The sequence below is a fragment of the Accipiter gentilis genome, chromosome 7, assembly GCF_929443795.1.
Source record: "Accipiter gentilis chromosome 7, bAccGen1.1, whole genome shotgun sequence".
Lineage (NCBI taxonomy): Eukaryota > Metazoa > Chordata > Aves > Accipitriformes > Accipitridae > Astur > Astur gentilis.
In genome coordinates, this window is record NC_064886.1 from 16,247,058 (window position 1) to 16,264,308 (window position 17,251).

At 36.6% G+C, this 17,251-nt stretch overlaps 1 protein-coding gene across 6 annotated transcripts in view; it reads left to right on the plus strand.

Moving 5' to 3' along the window:
- The window catches only part of HECTD4 (HECT domain E3 ubiquitin protein ligase 4), a 76,876-nt gene that overhangs the window by 31,226 nt on the left and 28,399 nt on the right, over positions 1–17,251 (plus strand). For 4 of the 6 annotated variants that reach the window (XM_049806387.1, XM_049806388.1, XM_049806392.1 and 1 more), the window contains exons 18-40: positions 973–1,097; positions 2,166–2,319; positions 2,622–2,722; positions 3,712–3,910; positions 5,416–5,562; positions 6,766–6,870; positions 7,693–7,856; positions 8,226–8,459; positions 8,707–8,899; positions 9,069–9,173; positions 9,257–9,345; positions 9,944–10,119; positions 10,589–10,724; positions 10,876–11,017; positions 11,132–11,298; positions 11,878–12,024; positions 12,335–12,519; positions 13,060–13,213; positions 13,558–13,838; positions 14,155–14,344; positions 15,484–15,565; positions 16,192–16,394; positions 16,589–16,724. In XM_049806387.1, the coding sequence (XP_049662344.1) occupies positions 973–1,097; positions 2,166–2,319; positions 2,622–2,722; positions 3,712–3,910; positions 5,416–5,562; positions 6,766–6,870; positions 7,693–7,856; positions 8,226–8,459; positions 8,707–8,899; positions 9,069–9,173; positions 9,257–9,345; positions 9,944–10,119; positions 10,589–10,724; positions 10,876–11,017; positions 11,132–11,298; positions 11,878–12,024; positions 12,335–12,519; positions 13,060–13,213; positions 13,558–13,838; positions 14,155–14,344; positions 15,484–15,565; positions 16,192–16,394; positions 16,589–16,724 (3,615 nt within the window). The remainder of the gene's footprint in view (positions 1–972; positions 1,098–2,165; positions 2,320–2,621; positions 2,723–3,711; positions 3,911–5,415; positions 5,563–6,765; positions 6,871–7,692; positions 7,857–8,225; positions 8,460–8,706; positions 8,900–9,068; positions 9,174–9,256; positions 9,346–9,943; positions 10,120–10,588; positions 10,725–10,875; positions 11,018–11,131; positions 11,299–11,877; positions 12,025–12,334; positions 12,520–13,059; positions 13,214–13,557; positions 13,839–14,154; positions 14,345–15,483; positions 15,566–16,191; positions 16,395–16,588; positions 16,725–17,251) is intronic. The other 2 variants (XM_049806390.1, XM_049806391.1) reach the window with 1 other exon arrangement.

Below are 17,251 nucleotides of genomic sequence, written 5' to 3' on the forward strand. Positions count from 1 at the left end.
TCCTAAATATACATATAATGAGGTTTAAAATGTATTTTAATTAGTATGTGCTAGTAAGAAAATTCATGTGGCAGGAATCCTTTCTGGACACATTACCCCCCCACCCCCACTTTCTCTTCTCCAAATGACTTAAGTAGTCCTTGAAAATATATTTTTCAGATTTAAATAGGAAAGGATTTTCTTGTTTGCCTTACCTGGCTTCTGCTTTGTTGCAGTTTTATCTAATAAAGCTTATGTAGAACCACCTACATCTGTTGTCTGAAATAGTGAGTAATGTTTGTGGCAAGGAAACTGTTAGAGGACAAGTTTTGTGGGCAGTGGTTGTTTTGTTGGTATGAGGTTTATTAAAATGGTGTCATTTCATATTACTGCTGGAATAGTCTTGAATGAACTCGTAGAAGCCAGATTTGTCCTAGCATGCAGGCTGTCTCGTCACAGTAGTTTTTGTAACATTAACAATTCTTCTATAATGGTATTGACTTCTGAATTTCTGGTATTGTTTAAGCTGGTTTTGTCTGCTACTCTTTGAGACTTTGTGTGCTTGTAAACTACTGCAGTTGAAAGTTATTTGTTCACGCTCATTGAGTAAATGCTAAATATTATAGTACTTTTGTCTCACTATTCACCCATGTTTTCATTGTTCAGTTTCTCTCTCTACAGTGATCCTCATAACCTGCTATTCTGTCACCAATGCTGTACCTTGGCTGGCTAACAGCTCACTCTCCTGTGCTGGACTTGGGGATTCCTTCCCTCTAGAAACTGGATGTGCATCCTGTAAAATATGCACCTAGTTTCTCCCAGCACTTTGGGGCTTAGCATTAATCAAATTTAAGTCTTGGATGAATCTACTGCTGCAGGCCTGCCAGGTCACATTATCATTATTTTAATTTGGAAATCCATCGTTTTGTTCTGTTGTCCTTTTTTCTGTATTCTCTAAGAATTTAAGTATCCTGTAACTCTTTTTGTACCTAGGAGCTGAAGACCAGCATTTTGTCTCTTGCTACACAAATTTTGACAGGATGTGATGAAGTCTTAGAAATGCTGCAACAAGTCACTACAGCACTAATAAACAGTGACATTTCTGATAGAGAGCAAAGGTAAGACAAAAATGAGTATGCTAACTTGAAAACAGCAAGCTGGTGCTTTTTGTGGCTTATTGTACAAGCACAGCATTACTTATTCTTTGTGATTTCATACTTGAGCTTTGAATATATAGGAGCTATTTCTTACTATAGCATTTACTTAGCGCTTATCTCTTGAAGAATTTATAATCAGACTCTCCATGTCAGTACTACTAGCTTGATAATCTATAGAAACTTCAAACTGGTAAGGTTTTAGTGAGTTACAATGGTATTTACAAGCAGGGTAACTGGAAATAAACTGTAGTCAGTCATCTGGGAATATTCCTGTAAGCTAGGGCAATTTTTTTATTTTTAAATTCCTGACTATTACATCTCTAGTAGCTGGACTAGATATTTTATCCATGACAAGTCTTGGATGTTGTTATGATATCCTGCGTGTTTCATTAGATAGCATCACCTTGCCCTTCCCTATCTCCCCTCCACTTAAAAATATATGTCAGGAATGGGATGTAAACAAAAGCTGTGAACCTTTTCTCTCATTAAACAAACACCTCCCTCTCCCAGTTGTGTTTCAGGTTTCAGTTTCTATGCTTTTCTGCACCTGCAAGACTAGTTTTTTTATTGACAATACACAATTGCTTTAAGATATTCTCATGCTCAAATGTATTTTTGTAGATACAGATTGTTTTAAAGTACTTTGAGCTACATGTGCTGGAAGCCGGATACACATACTGAACGAATACATTTGTCTTTGATGTGGACTTTCATCCCATGCCCATGGGAGCTTGTAGTTTTCTAAGTAATTATTAAACTCTTGATTTACCGTCTTCTGGTCTGTCATTGTTTAGTAAAAATTGACAGCAAAGACTAGGATGCTAACACTTTGAAGAAATTATAATGTTTGCAAGATACTAAAATTTTGTTGTGGTTTTTTTTTTTGTTTAAGTATAATGCAAGTGTTCTCTGCTGAATTTTGAATTGCTGACTTACGCAGTCTGTTACAAGATTAAACAGATGACTAAAAATAGTAGTGATGCTCTATGAAAATAGTTGTTACTATGTAAACCTTGACTTTCCCTACAGATTAAAAGGCCTGGAGCAAATTACAAAGGCTACTATGCTTGGGCATCTGCTTCCTGTCCTACTGACATCTCTGATGCATCCAAATTTGCAAACTCTAACTATGGCTGATGCCTTGATGCCTCAGCTGGTGCAGCTGGTTCTTTACACAAGTCAGGTAGGGTCTTTGTGCCAGCAGTTGTCTGCAAAGGGAAAGACATGTGGCATGTGTGTTCTAAAATGCTGTAGGTCTTGGTCAACTTTCTGCAGTAAGTGATCCACAGATCATTGTTTAAGAATTGCTCAACAGCTACAAAAGCTGATAATGCTTAATATTAAATTTGACTTGGTACAACAGCTACTAAGTAGTGATTTATTGTCAATAACAACATACAGTGTGACTGTTAATATATTTCAATAATGAGATCTTAAAATGATTACTGTTTGCACATTTCTAACACTGTATATTTTGTGCCACAGACTGCACTGCTGCTTAAAACTCAGTCTCCAGTTTTCTCAGAACTGAGCAGTTCCCCCTGTGGTGCATCAGAACAGAAAGGCAAACTGTTACCTGATGAGAGGTGATTTTCTTTACATTTCGCTGTTTTCATGGGATAAAATATCTTAGCTGTAATGTTCATTTGACCATTGCTATGGGATAAATCTTAAAGCAGCAATTTTTTTATTTTTTTTTTTTTTTTTAAGGCAAAGCTGTAATGGTTTGTAAGGCTGTCTTAGATATATATAAGCCTTTACAAAAGGCAATTAGTGCTAAAATTTGTTTGCATATAGAATTAAATAATTAATTTCTTCAGATTTTTTTGCACAGGGTATGGTTTGGTTTATTTTTTCCCCCACTTCAAGCATTAGGAATTAATTCTAAGTGTTCCTTTTACAATAAATTAGGCTAAGGAAGACCATCATGAGAAAATGTGAATTGCTCTAGCAGCATGAGCTACAGTATTAAAACCATTGGAGAGATATTAAATGGTTTCATTTACATAGAGCAAAACAACCATTTTAAGTTCTGCATTTAAATCCAGTGTCTCAGCTCAAAGTTACACAGCTTCTGCTTAGAAATAGTGATAATGTGTAATATACTGTGTGGAAACTCAGAAGAATTTATTTTCAATCCTCCTTCAAATTATAAGCTTCAGTGATATATTAGACATATTGTTTTATGACAGTATAATCTGTTTTGGGTGTGGTTGCAGGAGGGAAGGTTTCTTTATGCTACCAATCGTGTTAGAATCCATATATAGTACCATTTACTTTTTTTATGGTGCTACTGTAGTTTGTTTACCGTAATTTGGAAATTGGAAAGCATAGGAAGAAGTTCAGACTTTACAGGTTAGAGATTGGCATAGTTATTTCTAATGTACAGAGTTTATGCTATATAAGTTCTGCATGTTCCCTCCATACAGTTATGCCTACAGTGAGGGGTCAATACTTTGTGTCACTACGTATCAATACTGAGAGGTGATTTTAAGTACTTTGTAGTTTGATGTCTGAATACATAGTAGAAATCTGTGTGTTGAATTTTAAGACTAATTTTTCACTTTAATTTCAGAATGCTGGAAGAGAAAGAAGAACCAGGTTTTCTTACGGGTTTGAAGATCCCTGCTCCCTGGGCTGCGGGGAAGACTGTAGAAACAGTTCATCCTGTCAGGGATAACTATAAATTTAAAGAAACTGTACATATTCCAGGAGCTCGGTGTTTATATCTTAGATTTGACAACAGATGTTCTTCACAATATGATTATGATAAGGTAAGCAAGGGCCAATTCGGAAATACTTTCTTTTCTATATATTTCCAGCAGCAGCACTTCCCATCTTCATCTTTTCTGCCCCTTGTCTTTCATGGCACCTTATTTTGAGTGATCAGGATAATGTGGGAGGTTTTTATTGATAGGAGCTTGTTAGTGTACACTGTAATGTCACAGTCTACTTACTTCAAGGATGTAAAGTACAGGGATGCAGAGAGGTTATTTCTTGTGTGGCATAAGTGTGAATAACTTCAAAAGAATTCTTGAATTTCATCTTACAATTAGACTTAGCTAAATGATAGAAAATGTACAAAGAGTTGTTGACATGAAGAGGCAGGAAGATGAAGATAAATGGTTTGTATTTAATTACTATTATTCTTGAAGAAACAACCCAAAACGAATATATGCTTAATTCTTCTTGTGTTTCAGTAAATAATATCCAGTGATTGTTTCAGTGTTTAAAACCTATCAGTTGTGAGGATCTTTTGTTAAGAGTTAAGCTCTATAATAAGGAAGTTTCCTCAAAAGATATTGGAAGTAGTGGTAGTCATGAAATAGGGAAAATATAGTAGACTCCAGAGGGATGGGGTTTTGCGGGGAGGGGAGTTGTTTTGTCCCATCTCGTGTCCGTGTTGTTCCGTGTCTGTGTCTGTTGTGTCCCGTCCCGTGTCCCCGTTCCCACTCCCCCCCCCCCCGCCGAAATTCATACCAACTCTTCCATTTTCTAAGTTCATTTCGTGATGGCTCAGACTGTCAAAGTTTGACTTCCTTCTCTTTTTTGCTGTTGTTCTGTTTTCCTTATTTCTCAAATTTTAATCTACCTACCTACTTTGTAGCTTTGTAGATCAGCCCAGTTTGTTTAAACTGGGTAGAACTGGAAAGGTTACTTTTTTTTTTCCCTGATGATAAATGGCTTGTTTACATGGATTAATATGAACAAGTATTTTCAATTTCAAGAACACAACTAATAGCACTTATTTACTTTGTATAATCAGAGGGCTACTTGTGCTGCTTACTAATTGTTGCCATATATTCTTCGACATAGAGCAAGTCCTGTGATGCTCACTCCCATTAGTTAATAAGTGTCTTTAATATTAAAATGTTGCCCATTACTGGTTAAACTCCTACAGAAAACTGTGGGCCTCATCATGTTCTCACTGAAGTCACTGACAAAATATTAACTTTGGGAGCAGGATCAATCCATTTATTAGTAGAGAGGCAGTATGTTCTAGTTAGCTCAGCATGAGGACTGGAAGTTAGGATTTTTCCTGATTTCTGCTCCCAGTTCCACTGCTGACTTGCTGTGTGACTGCGGGGGCAAGTCACTCAATTTCCTCTCTGCCTCAGTTTCCCCATCTGTAAAATGGGGATAATAATACTTGCCACCTCACCTCACAGGGCTGTTGTGAGGATTTGTTAATGTTGATAAAGCGCTTTGAAAATATAAAGCGCGGTGTAAGTGCTAAGTATTATTATTATTATTAGATTTTCTTGTTTTTCTCTTACAGTCTAACAGTGTATTTTATGTTTTGAAGTTGGTGATCTATGCTGGTCCTAACACAAACAGTAGGAAGGTTGCTGAGTATGGAGGCAATACACTGGGATATGGCAGCCGTAGTGTCTTAGGAACTGGTTGGCCGAAAGACTTAGTAAAGGTACAGTATTATAATCCAACAATATTTCACGCAGAAAAATCCCCCTTGGAAACCATGTCGAGTCCATTTTAACCCTTATAGCAATGAAGTGCAAGCTTTTAAGTGTATGGTTATCCATGATGAGATCACTTAAGTGGGCTTTTCTGTCCTTGGGGAATAACTTTAAGTTCAACTGTATGTTGTGTGATGCCTCTCTTTGAGCTTAAGTTGTTTTGTTATGTCTTACTGGAATTCATTATTGGTATGATTCAGTCCTGGAGTCTCTAATGGCACTACTGTTCTCATAAGTATATCTTCCTAGGAGAAATTCTTGCACGCTCTGAGGTTGTGCATATTTTCTTAAGGTCCATGGTCATGACTGCATTTTTTTAACAGTAACCCACAAATACAACAAGTAGTACATTCAGCAACTTTCCAACCATTTGCGTTTGTGTTTTAAAATTGTATCGGATGCTTTTGGCAGTAAAGCTAAGACAGAAAAATCCCTCAAACTTGAAATTTTAGTATTTCAAGAATTTTGCAGTATGTTCCCTCAGACTGTATGCAGTATGATTTTTTTTTTTCTTACATGTTTGTGCTGCTACATTGTCCTACACTAAAACTGGGTTTATATACTTAACAAAAAATGATTTAAAAAAGGAAACCAACAAGTAATAAACTGGAAAGCAATTTCAGACAAGCACTCCATTGTTCACAATTAATGGAATGTCATTTATTTTTCAGACATAGATTTTTATACTGCTTTTTTAGCAAATTCTTCTATTAATGCTTGACATTCTTCTCCTTGAAGAGCTTGTCTGTCTTCCTTCAGGAAGAGAACTGTTGATTATTGCATGGTTTCTTGCAGACAAACAATTGAAGTGTTTTGATGAAAATCAAGGCCAAGTAACACAGACTGATAAATTCTACTTTTGATTCTACAACTATGGTGGTTTGTTTTACTATAGTTAGCTAGCAGCAAAATTAAAATCAAATTGTCCACTAAAAGATATTCTTACAAAAAGGGAAGAATCTTAAATCAGAGTATATAATTGGAGATAAAAATAATACTTAGATAACTGTCATTAAAGACATTACTCCATAAAATAAGCCACTTTTATGAAAAGCCCATTTGTTTGCCTCAATTCTTAAATGTATGTTCTTTTTCTTTTTTTTTTTTCTTTTTTTTTTTTCTTTTCCCCTCCTCCCCATCAAAATTTTAAGGTGGAAGGAGATACAGTCACCTTCTCCTTTGAAATGCGGAGTGGTCGTGAGCACAACACTCCAGACAAAGCTATGTGGGGCTTTGCTTGCACTGTTCGAGCACAGGTACTCAAATGTGACAGATTCCATGGGATAGGTTCAGCTTCAATTTATCTTCTGTCTGTTACACATCTCAGCTCAGATAGAAATGTACTTCAAAGTTGGAAGTTAATGTTTGAAATGTAAACCAGTAATAGCTTACTTATTTTGGCAATAAAAAAAATCATGCTTTACAATGTAAGGGACATAAGTTTTAGATGTTTGGCTTCCCTAGCTAGAGATACCCTGTGGCATGGTCTGTAGCATGCTTAGGATTTTATGAAGATAGTTACTACCAAATATGTCTTATCTAGCTCTTGTCATTGGCACTGGACTTGGATGAAGTCACTTGAATATCCCTTGCTGCTTGTAGATCAGGATTTCTTTGGAGAGATGGATATCTTGTAACAACCTGGAAATTGGAGATTTAATGAGGGAATAATGATTCCAGCCTATAAAGAAGAAAAGGGAGGGACACTGGGATCAAACAAAAGGAAACTTGAATCCCACTACCAGGAAGCTAGGACTAGGCCTGTGAGATGACAGATCTGCAGGCCAAAGAATGACTGAACCAAAAATAACTTTACTTTTTTTTTTCTTTCTTGGTTCAGGAAAGTAATGTTTAAATGCTTTGTTTCTTGTCTTGAGTTGTTCTTATATATTGCTTTTAATTGTTAAGCATTTTTTCAGTATACCTTGTGTAAAAGACATAATTGATAGATAGATATCTGTATCTCTTATATATAAAAACATTATATATAAAAATACAAAATCTCCTATCTTGAAATATATTGGGGAAGGACTTCATGGCTGATTGATTAGTGCAACTTATCACTATTCCTACTACAGGAGTCTTCAGAGGATGTGTCGGGAGGCTTGCCATTCTTAGTAGACCTGGCACTTGGCCTTTCTGTGTTAGCTTGTTCTATGCTCCGAATATTATACAATGGACCAGAAATTACCAAAGATGAAGAAACCTGTCAAGAGCTCTTAAGATCTAAACTATTACAAAGGTAAAAAAAAAAAAAAAAAATAAAATTTTGATCTGAGTTCCCATGTGGGTTTTTTTCTGAGGGAAGGTGACTTTTGTCTTTGTGCTCAAGTCTTGTGTTTTAAGGTGGTGATGTGATAATTTTTCCTGCAGAGTTTGTTCAGGAGTTCTGCGTTGCCTAAAACTAAGGGAATAACTGTAGAATAGAGGTTTTCTTTAGAGTAAGTAGAGGAGGATTGGGCTATGCTTGGTACAAGCCGCACTTAATATGTTAATACGTAGTCTGTCTTTGTAACATGTTGTTGACTAATGTGTCTTTCTGAATGAGGGAGGAGAGAAGAGTTGGGGGAAAAAAAAAATCCTTTTCATCTGTTTTTATTTATTTTTCCAGGTGCCAGTGGCAGGTGGAAGCTAATGGTGTAATATCTCCAGCCCTTACACCAAGTCCTTCTCCATTGCCTCTTACTATAGATGAAGATAGAGAATTTACGTATCCTTCTGATGTTCTAGTGCCTCCTGTTGGACACTATTTTGATCTGCCTAGGATCAGGCTGCCTCCAGGAATCATGATAAAACTCAGGGAAATTTCTGGACGTGCTCGGCCTCAATTTAGACCTAGTATAAAGTAAGTAGTCATTGTTTTGCTCTATTTTTCTAACTTGACTTTTATAGTTTGAAATGTTTGGTGCCAAAGTAAGTGAGCTAAAAAAGCAACGGTGAGGATGCAGCATGCCTCTCATGTATGATGGTATGCGTTTAATATTCTGTAAATACTTGTTTGTGAATGCAGCATCTAGTGAATTATAAATATGAATTCTCAAAGTTTGTCTGTTATTCTTGCTTAATCAGTTTGGCTTTACCTATAACCCTAGGGAAGTGATTCAGCCAGAAGTAATGGAGGAGATGGTAGTTTCATGTGTGATTAAACATTTGAATTTGGTTGATGCGCTCCAGTCCCTCATAAATTTCCAGTATCAGGAAGAACATGCTGAAGAATATGATTTACTTTGTAAAATTATGGGAGAGACTTTTAAGAAGCTAAATGCCATGGAGAGACAATTGCAGGTAAAAATAAAACTGCATAAAAAAAAGGTGGCTTTTTTTGACAATAAACGTGTATTAACAGCATTTTAGAAACATAGAAATATAAAATGTACTCAGATTTATTCTTTTAAGATCTCTTCTACTCCTTAAGATGAACAACTGCAATAAGTGTTATTTTTGTCTCTATTAGAGTGTGGCTGAGCTGGAGCAGAAATGGCAGAATGAGGTAGATGACGCCATGCATGGGAAGCTGGAGAACAATGTCCCATTCTTTTATGATTATCACTTCAATGAGGTAAGCATTGTGGCTGCTGTGTGTGCTCATGCTTCATGCTGCTCTCTCAATACGTGTTCATCCTTTGCCTTCACTTTGTTTAGAGCAAGATGAAAGAATTGGAACTTCTGTGTTCAATGAAAGAAGTTTCTTTTGATGGAAGTGATCTTGAGAATGTGGTCCTGGCACTAAGGTTAGTAGCGGGCTGTGACATTTACCTTTTAGGCAAGGTACTTAAAAAATAGGCAACTTTAAGCAACTGTGGAATTTCAGTGAGTTCCAAAAGTAGTTATGCAGGGTTAAAGTTGCTTACATACATAAATGCTTATTGAAGTAGGCACTTGAATCTCATTGTACCCTGTGACACCTAATGATGTGAAACAGCAGCTGGCATTAAATGTTTCAAAAACATTTTATGTCTTAATTCCACTAAAGGCTGGTAGACCTATAAAAAGAAAACAATCTTTGGGAGCAGCAACATTCAGATTAACTTCTAACGAGGGGTGCAAATACTTTAAAACTTAATTTTCCTGTCTGTCTAGCAATATCTCGTTAAATTGTTAGAAAAGTTTGTGCTAAATATATTAATATTAGTACCTACAGCTACTAGTACTTACTAACAAATCACTTGTTTATTTCTTTAATTTTTTGTGCTTTCTACTTTGTTGGCATAGAATAGATTGATGCTATGTGTCTTCTTTAAAATAACCTTTCTCACAGTAACACATTATTTCAGAAGTCATTAGAACATAATTGAGTTTGCTTCTTTTATTTTTCCTTTGTAATCTTAGGGAAAAGTTTTTTCAAGAGGTGAATTCACTGATACAGAAGACCTCTCATCCCCTAGCAAAAACAAAGACATTAGTTAAGAGCTTGATGAACAGAGCAGAGCTGTTATTACATGTCACTATTGCAGCACAGTCTGGTATCACAAGAAGTATATCTGGTACTCCTGCAGAGACTCCAGGTATATATCTCACTACCAGCATTGTACTTTTTTTTTCTTTTTTTCTAAAGTTATGATTTATTCCTTTCCTCTAATTTTCTCTCTTTCACTTAAATTAAAATTAATCTTTTTTTTTTTTACTTTTTCAAATTAAATAAGTTCTTTTACAGTAAATGAAGTTGAGTATTTGTTTTCTGATTGCCATAATGATGGTAAATTAAGGTCTGAGTAATAATATTTGGAATTTAAACTTTAGTCTCCTGAAATATTGGGGAAAAAAATGCTTAACCTAATCAAAACAAAACTAACCTGAAACAATACCTGAAAACAGGAAAGTCCTCAGAAGTGAATTGCAAGTTCTTGCTTAGACTGTGTTTTCTTCACCCTATGTTATAGCTTTCACTGGAATGTCCGCAGTAATTTTAAAAAAGGTTTATACATAACCTCCTACACCAGGAGTGACATTATTTCGTATTGTGTAATATTGCAGCCTGTAAATCAGCATCTGAAACAAAAGTGATATCTCACGCAGTGCGTCAGCCCGTCTTCCTTCGCAGTATGTCAGCACCATCTGACTTGGAAATGATTGGTAACGAAGATATCGAGTTTGCTAGATCAAGTCAAAGGTATACAAGGGTTTATTCCACTAAGCTGCTTTGCAACACCGTGGCCTGTGTTCTTAAAATCATCATAAACTTTGCAAGCATAGCATGGTTGGTTTTTTTTACATTGGATGAGCTTACTGCTGCCAGATGTAATTATCTGATATTCTCATAGGCGCCGCCATGTTACCAGCCATAGAAGTAGCTCTTTCACTCTTCTCCAGTCACTGACCATTGAGGATAGCAGAGATAAACCCACGTACAGTGTCTTACTGGGACAACTGTTTGCTTTCATTGGAACGAATCCTGACCAAGCGGTATGTCATTTTAAATGTGCTAAATCATTATAATTTCAAATTCAAACTTTCGCAAAGAAGGGGGGTGTCTTGCTTGTGTCTCATTAACAGAAACAAACAAACAAAATCTCATAGGTATCCAGCAGCAGTTTTCTGCTGGCTGCTCAGACAAGGTGGCGGCGTGGGAATACAAGGAAGCAAGCCCTAGTGCATATGAGGGAGTTGCTGACAGCAGCTGTTCGGGTTGGTGGTGTGACGCATCTTGTAGGCCCAGTGACCATGGTACTTCAGGGAGGACCAAGGTTTGTTTATTTCTGTGAAAAATAATTAAATGTTTCAGTCTCTGTAGAAGTTGTAGATGTTTTGTGCAAAGAAAAACCATGAGAAGTGACTAGCTATGAGGGCTCAAGTTTGCAGAACAAAGCTTGCAACAACCACTTTGGCCCTTGCAGGGTAAAAAGGCAGAAACTTCTAAGAAATGTTTTTATTCGGCAGTAGATGAACTTTCCTTTCACACTGGGATGATGTGTCCACAGAGATGTATATGGGATATCTTACTCTTCTGACTTAATTCTAAATTTGTGTTAATTAGGTATTGGTGGTAGATTTAGCTGATGCTGTCATCTAAATGTGATAAATATTTTGTAGTTATTTTGTTTGTAGTCAAATTTCAATCATGTCTGGGGTAAAACTACCATACTATCTTGTTTACATATATTTCATATTAAAACATTAAATGACTTGCAGTTTTGCTTCTAAATCTTTCTTGAGTAATTCTTAATATGTGCTGATTATTTTTTCTTTTTAAAAGCTATATTTGGAAGTTTGTTATTTTATTTAACCTAGAAAGCCTACTGTTTCAAATTTCTAACTACCAACAGAATTGAAGAGCTCACGTGTGGTGGGATGGTGGAGCAAGTCCAGGAAGCTTTTGGAGAGACTATGACATCTGTGGTCTCGCTGTGTGCTCGCTACCCCATTGCTTGTGCAAATAGCATTGGCCTCTTATGCACTATACCTTACACAAGGTATGAAAGTATTTCTTTCAGAAAGGGAAGGAGGACATCCACAGCTGTCCTTATTAGATTTTGCCTCAAGGAGAAGCATTATATAGTATAAATATACTCCCTTTCTTCATAATGAAGAGTACCTGAGAACATCGTCTTAAATTTTCTCAGAATATAGAATTTCATCTGGGAAGGACAAGGGAGAGACAAAACCATCTTTCTGTGGAGTCATTAACTGCTGAGTTAACAGCAAGTTCTGGATTTTTGTTGTGTCTGTTGTTAGTGACTGAAAAGTTACTGAAGTAAAATCTGAATTTCTATTCTCATACAGGAGTGAAGAGAAGTGTTTGGTACGTAGTGGCCTGGTACAGCTTATGGACAGGCTTTGCAGTTTAAGCAGCCAGACAGAATCCAGTTCGAATGAAAAACAGACTAAGAAACAGAAGGTGGCCACCATGGCTTGGGCTGCCTTCCAGGTGCTAGCAAATCGGTGTGTTGAATGGGAGAAAGAAGAAGGTAGGGGCATTGCCAAATATATATCTACTGCATGCTTTAGAATTGCCCAAGTGCCTAAGAAGTGGTGTAAATGTATTTGAAACAGGGCATTCACTCATCATGACTTCAGCACTGTGTGGGTTCTTTAGAACCCACAAGTGGATACAAAAATAAGTTAATTTTCTTCTTGTTTTTTTAAATTCTAGGGTTTTTTCCTCCTCATGGGAGTGTTTATGTTGCAGATAATTTCAAGTCTGCCACTTGGTTCTGTCTAGACATAATCAGAGAACCTGCAGACCTTGAGTGATCACTTACACATTTCTCCTGTGGTAGGATTCACCCATAACATACGTAAACTTACAGACACATGGCTATTGGCTAATGGGACATAGATGTTGTATCAGGTTTTATTTTTAGTTAAACATATTTTACATATAAAAGTTTTGCTATAGCAAAACAAAAATATTTTTTTACTGTTTTCAGCTTATAGGTGAGGAATTTGTAGATGCGTATGTTCATTTTTGTTAATTACAGTCATGTATTCTTGCATTACTTTTAAAGGTGGTTCAACAGAAGCTGTTCACTCTGGTCTGGCTCGTCAGGTCTCCAGCCTTCTTACCAACCACCTTGCACGAGCTACAGAGTGTTGTGGTAACCAAGCTGCAGGAAATGATGCGCTTCAAGATGTTCTCAGTCTTCTTAATGACCTGTCAAGGTACTAAGCCATGTCTCTGGAGTATTTTTTCCTATGTATGAAAGCAGGTGGGGGTTCTTTTGGAGATTTTTTTTTTTTTTACAGTAATGAAAGTAAGATAACTTTCAAAACCATTCTAAAACTTGATTATAAACTGACACTTACTCAGTCTTAGTTGTTTAATCAGTGCTATCAGATTATGTAAGAATTGTTGCAGATAAGGTTTTGCCAGACACTGAAATTTTTTTTAATAACATCTTGTAAAAAATAAATTCATTTGTTTCTAATTACAACAGCATCATCAAAGAGTCATTTTTATTAATTTTTTTTTCAAACGGCAGTTACCTGTTTTTTTTCCCTTTCAGGAGTCACATAGGTAAAGCAATCCTGAGCCAGCCAGCCTGTGTGTCCAAGCTTCTGTCGCTTCTCTTGGATCAGCGTCCTTCTCCAAAGTTGGTCCTTATAATCCTCCAGTTGTGTCGTGCTGCACTGCCTCTTATGAGCGTTGAGGACTGTGGAAATGTGGAATTGCCTCCCTGGAGTTACTCGGTACCCTCTCTGAACAGTGAACAAGATGATCCCAGTGACCCAGCCTCCAAGATTGCCTCTCTGCTGTTGGCAAAGCTGGCAGATTATGTAGTACCAGGTACCAGCATCTTTTTGGTGTCATGCTAATTTGAGAAATTGCCAAACAAGTCATGTTTCTGCAAGGAGCTTTTGTATTGACAGAAGGCTCAACTAGGAAAAGGTATATGATATGTCAGTGCTGAAAGATAGGATATTTCTGTGATTTTCCATGTGCCTCTAAATTTAACTGTTCTCAAACTGAGATGTGTGTCACAGTCATGTTTTAGATGCATCTCGGGTGTGTTAGCATTAGTTTCAAGGGCAAAAAAGTTTGTCAGTGGAGCTCATGGTTGTGTGTTTTTTCTTTCTTTTGTTTTTTTCCTTTCTACTTCAAGGATGTCAGACGGTTCTTTCTCCAACTGCCTCTGAGCCAGATACTATTTTGGCAAAAGCCAGCCCTAAAAATTCCATAAAAGGTGACAAAGATCCTGGAGAAGAAAGCGAGGCAGTGGATGGTAAACTTTCTATTTTTATTCATAAACGGGAAGACCAGTCATCCCATGAAGTCCTTCAGCCGTTACTAAGGTAATGTTAACTCACTGGATTTGAATTAGCAACCAATTTTGCCAATTCCATTTTTCTTCTTTTTTTAGTGCTACAGCTGTAGAAAAATGCATTCTAGACGTAATAGTAAATGGGCAAGCAAAATGTCTTCCCAATTTGTTGTGTTTACTGGCAAAATAATAAGATAATGCAAAAACGCTTTATAGGGCTGATGCTTAGTATACTGTTACCTGGATAACAATGTGTACCCCTGTACTGAATTTGTGATGAGGCAGCAGCAGAAAGAATCTAAGTCCCAGTGCTTCCTGGACTTGCCTGTTTTGTAGAAGACTATTTAGCAATGATGAGAGTAGCAAAGCTGAAACAGAGCAGAGTATACAGAGGTGAGGTATAAAAGGAGGAGGGGCATATGAAGTGTGACATTTTGGTTTTGGCTTGCTTACAAGCCCTGTAAGCCACTAGCAAAGGAACATAAAACCATCTTAATCTGTCTGAAAACAATCACATGAAAAATTAGCTACTTAAATGATACTCCATCAGAAAAATTGAATGTTATCTTGTTAGGGTATTACAGACTATGTAGGACTAACAAGTAGAACTATCTAAGCAAAATGGCTTTAAAAGCATTGCTTTTAATAATGCATACGCTAGATAATAATTTGCTATTACAGCTTCTTTAGTATTCTTAGTACCCACCTGGATTTTGCGATCTCTGAATATTAAACAGCCAACGTTATCACCTCTTGCATTTTGTTTCATCTTCCTCCACTCCAAGTTGGTTTTGAACCCATGCCCTAAAAATTACACTAAAAGGTGCAGCTATTGGGTGTTCTTAGGTGAAAGTTTAACTTGGAGCCCTTAGGCATTTGTGTTCAGTAAAAGCCAATTTCATTATGCTTCTTTTTGAGGGGGGAAGAGTTAAATTGCTATGTAAATAACTACATTCAATAGTATTAAATTCCTTTTGTAAATTATAGTGCAACTGGTTATGTCCTTGAACTATCAAGTGTTTCTATTACTGTTGAGCAATTCAGTTGCAAGGGTTGCTTTCAAATAATTTAAAAGCACGCATAATATATTAAATTGGACTGTATAGTTCAACTATTTTTTCCACCAATGAAAACAAAGCTAATGTGGTTTTTTTTTTTTCATTTTAATAGTAGCTCAGAAGGTCGTCCATTCCGACTAGGAACTGGAGCCAATATGGAGAAAGTGGTGAAAATGGATCGAGACATGACAAAAGTAAGAAAAGGAATAACTAAAGAATTATTTAACATTGTAAAAATTGGTGGCCAGTCAGAATTCTTGTTTTTTACTGATCCCCTTCGTTAAATGTTGTTTAATTTACAGAACTGTTCAGAAAGATAACTTTATATGTAATGTTAGCATTATATAGTTATTGATGTAAATACAAGGGTAAATGATGAAAAAGAATTTCAGCTAATGCTTCCTCCAACAGTCATAGGTCATGTTTAAGTCCCTTTAATATTCTGTTTCCTGAGTATTTAATGCACATTGATAGTAGAAATTTTAAACCACATATTTCAATTACATTTTCATGTATATTTTCAGACATGTTTTTGAGTATTTGCACCAGAAATACTCATGTGTGGTTTTTTTGACCAGAGAAGAGAAGCTATACTGTTAAGCTAAGAATGGAATCCACATTGATCTCTGGTCTCTTTGTAGATGAGAAAAAACAACAGAGAATTTCTCTTATGACTGTGACTTATACATACACAGGAGGATGTTTTGATATGTTCTCAGTACTTTTACATACGGAGAGGGAGCAGAGCTAAATCTACCACATAGTGTGGCCAAATAGAGCTAATGTTAGTATTTGTCTTACATGGCAATTTTATTTGCAGAGTGGCTGCTGTGAAGTTATTACAGAAGAAGCTGCTGCAGCTCTTCGAAAGGCAACTAAGTGGGCACAGTCTGGTCTAATAGTTAGTGTTGGGCCACCCATAGAAACTGTCAATCCAGAAACAACTAGTGGGTTGTCCAGTGGGGACAAAAAGAAGACTGCGCAAACATCTATTTGCAGAGAGAGGAATTCTGAGCTTGCCAGGTAGGTCACTTAGATTCTATGCTTAGAGTCTAGATTTTGCTTCTCTGTATACCAGTATTTGTAGTTCTCAAGAAATAATCTGGGTGTTCATAAACTTCCCTTTTTTGTGCTGTATATTGTTGTTGACAATTGAAGCTTCTTTTCCTCCTCTTGTTTTGAAATTAATGGGCAAATTGCTTTCTTCTTCTGTATAGGACTGATCCTGTGAGGCCATTCATTAGTGGTCATGTTGCAAACAGCATGGCAGCAGAGGTGATCGCTTTGCTACATAGCTTGTTGATGGCACCAGAATCAAACGCAGCTCAGATATGGACAACAACTGCTGAAAAAGTAAGCAAACACAAGATTAAGTATCAGATTCTGCACCAAGCATGTATTAGGTAGTTAAGAGAACTTAATTATTAGCAATTTGCTAAGCTATTTCTTTCTGACTTACTACTTCTAACACTTCAAACCGGGATGTGTAGCTTCACAGAAGCAGCCCTTTCTAGTAGATGGTATCTATCTGACGTCTTAGGGTGAAATAACCAAAAATTGTCCAGCGTTAGAGAATGTGTTGTCATTCTGTATTTCACCTGTCGCCTGTCATTCTTTTCAGTAACTAATAATGCTGTTTGTTTAGGGAGTTATCTTGCCTTTGCCGAGTAGTTATTCTACCTTTGCTATTCAGTCCTCTGCCATGACGTCTGAGGGTCTAAAGTATTGGCTGGAAAGTATGGCACATTGCTTTTATGTTCCTCCTGAATTCTATAGCACCTAATCTGTTGCTTAGGCTAAATCCTTGAATGAAGACTTTTGCTAAGATTATATATATGTAACTCGGTGATTCTAAAAGTTATTAGGGAGTGGAGCTAGCT